Source organism: Corvus cornix, chromosome 28, assembly GCF_000738735.6.
Source record: "Corvus cornix cornix isolate S_Up_H32 chromosome 28, ASM73873v5, whole genome shotgun sequence".
In the NCBI taxonomy this organism is placed as follows: domain Eukaryota; kingdom Metazoa; phylum Chordata; class Aves; order Passeriformes; family Corvidae; genus Corvus; species Corvus cornix.
Genome location: NC_046356.1, coordinates 235108 through 237774, shown reverse-complemented (window position 1 = coordinate 237774; position 2667 = coordinate 235108). Strand labels below are relative to the sequence as shown.

The 2667-nt window shown below is 53.9% G+C and overlaps 1 protein-coding gene across 1 annotated transcript; it reads right to left on the bottom strand.

Annotated features, from left to right (window-relative positions):
- Positions 1 to 1403: 1403 nt before the first annotated feature.
- On the bottom strand, positions 1404 to 2617 carry TIMM13 (translocase of inner mitochondrial membrane 13). Its single transcript, XM_039566221.1, has 3 exons — positions 2409 to 2617; positions 2207 to 2275; positions 1404 to 2131 (listed from the first exon to the last, which is right to left on the bottom strand). Exons 1-3 carry the CDS (start codon positions 2532 to 2534, stop codon positions 2033 to 2035), a joined length of 294 nt encoding a protein of 97 aa, XP_039422155.1. The 5' UTR covers positions 2535 to 2617; the 3' UTR covers positions 1404 to 2032.
- Between the last annotated feature and the right edge of the window lie 50 nt (positions 2618 to 2667).

Here is a 2667-nt window from a genome sequence, read left to right as displayed (position 1 = left end):
GGATGGGTGCCGGAAACATCTGCCAAAGATTCATGGAATTTGGCTGACCTCTGCCTGTGAGCTGTCATCCCAAAGCCATGCCAACAGACTTGTGAACTTCGCCTCAGCACAAAGTTATGCCCTTGCAGAAGCTTCAGATCTCACTGTCTTGATGGAGCTGTGCTGTGCAGTGGCTTTTGGGAAGGGTGTGATGCTGTTTCCAATTAGTGCACGGTACTGAAGAGCTCAGTGATGACCTCCTGGCTCACCATTTGATCCCAAGAGAATGCAGGACTAGAACAATTGGGAATTTAGACTGCACAGGCCCTCATCTGTACTAGAGTATTAGGACAGGCTTCTCACACAGCCCCCTGCAGCTCCTTTTGCATTAGGTAACAGGTGATGGAACTAGCAAAGATTAAGGCACGGTCACAGAGACCACTGTCTACCTAAGCTAGGTGGGAAAAATTTAAATTGCTGAGATAGTGGTGCCAAGTATACTTGTCAGGTCCCACCAGCCAGCATAAGACATGTAGACAACTTTGTTCACAAGAACTGCTACAGAGTTCATGTGCCGAGTCTCAGGCAGAGCAGACTTAGACAAGTCCCCAAAGATTCAGCCACCAAAAGTGAACAGCTGCTCATTCCCCAAACCCCTTCCTCATTTTTGGTGCTTTAAAGTCTGCATCTCGGTATAGCAAGAGGTTTCTTCCGTCCCAACCCACCTGGCAGCGAGATCCACAACTTTCCCAGACAGAGCACCAGGCTAGGTGGGAGACCTGGCTTCCACACATGGCTCAGCTCCAGATGGGTTCAGACCCATGGCTGGAACACTTGTGGGATGCTCCCATAAACAAAATGGGACTACTGCACAGCCAGTGCCACAAAATTCATACAGCCATAAAGAAAAGTAAAAAGCCCCCTAAGCAAACATGTCTGAAAGCACTTTATTTTCAAGTAGTCATTCTGACAGTCTGGAAAGGAAACTCCAATTTCAGTAAGTCCAAATAACCAATTATCTCCTCATAGTTTACCTTGTGTGAGAACGCTTTAGGTTCTATCACATCCCTCTGAATGTCCTAGCAGGTATGGAGATGTCCAGTCTGTCTCTGCGTCTGGCAAGCAGTGAAATCTTTTTATAAAATACAGAAGACTTCAAAAGAAGGGATTTGAAAAAAACTCACTACATGGGCACTGTTAATCTCCAGCACTCTCCTCTTCCAGATGCTGTATCCACTGCTGACCACATAGCACAAACCCACCTTTTCATGAGTGGTGTTTAAGCAGAAAACAATAGAGAGCTGCACCCCAAAGCAAACCCACATTCCCTGTTGCAGACATGCTCCTCCATCAAAAAAATGACACTTAGAATGTAGGCTCCAAGATGGACTGTGTGCCAGAGTCAAGCCAGAAACTACAGAGTATCACAGCCACACAACACGCTTTATTCCATACAGAAATGAACCTAAGTACTTCCCAACACTGTTCCTCCCTCGCCGTGCTTGCACAACTATTTGCAAGGCTGTCCTGCTCCCTAACACTGTGCCTGAGCTGAGTCAAAGCCTACAAGCCCAAAGATAGCCCACATAGTGCTATACAGATACAAGGAATGAAAGAGCCAAGGTTGCATGTGGAGAATCTTCTGGCAGCTTTTCCACTTATGAAAAGGGACCGGGTAACTTCCTGATGGATAGGTCCATGCTGGAATCCCGAGCAAGGGCATTGTGCTGCTGGCTTGGCTTGGCCCCTGTTTTCCACAGAAGGCTCCTTGCCTGCCGCAGCCCTTTTGGCAGGGATTTATCAATTGATATAATGCCTTGGGCCAGTCTGGACAGTTGGGAAGGGCAAGAAGTAAACCAAGAAGCTCATGGAAAAAATCACTCTCTCCTGGAGCTGGTGCTAATAAAAGCCAATGGATGCAAAAGGTTCAGCGAGGTTTTATTGCTCTGCCATGGCAGGGGCTGGGAAGGCAGCAGGATTTACCCCTAACCACCTGGACTGGCCGCTCGTCCCTTCCCCACATGGTCCCTCTCGGCCCGGAGGCTGGCAGGCGTCACATGTTGGCTCTCTCCCGCTGCAGCCGAGAATTGTAGGCTCGGGAAACTGTGTTCCAGGAGTCCATGTACCGGTCCATGCACATGGCGATGCACTTCTGCGGGACATAGAGCCTTAGCGGCCGCCCCGAGCTAGGGAGCCGCGAGTCCCCACTTCTCCCGCCCGTCCTTACCTGCTCGGAGTTGTCCAGGGCGCCGCCGGGCTTCCCGATGCACTTCCGAAAGCACTTGTCCGTCATCCGCTGCGGAGAGAGCCCGTGAGCGGGACCGCGGCCCGGGGGCTCCGGCCGCAGCCGCCGCCCCCGCTGCGAGGGGAGCGGAGCGGCCTGGCCGTCTCCCGCGACCCGCACCGGGACCGAGCCCGCCCCCTCTGACCTGCAAGAGCTCCTGTGCGTTGGCCACGGCGATCTGCACCTTCACCTGCTCCATGATGAGCCCCGGGTCCAGCTTCCCCCCGCCGCCTCCTCCGGAGCCGAAGTCGGAGCCGAAGCTGCTCTCCATGCCCAGAGACGCCGCGGCCGGGGGGGCCCTGCGCTGCCAAAGGGAGAAATGGCGGCGCCCGGGACTGCGGTTCCCGGCGGGCCCCGCGCCGCCTCCGCCCCCGCGCCGGGCGGGACCGAGCGCCGCGCACCGC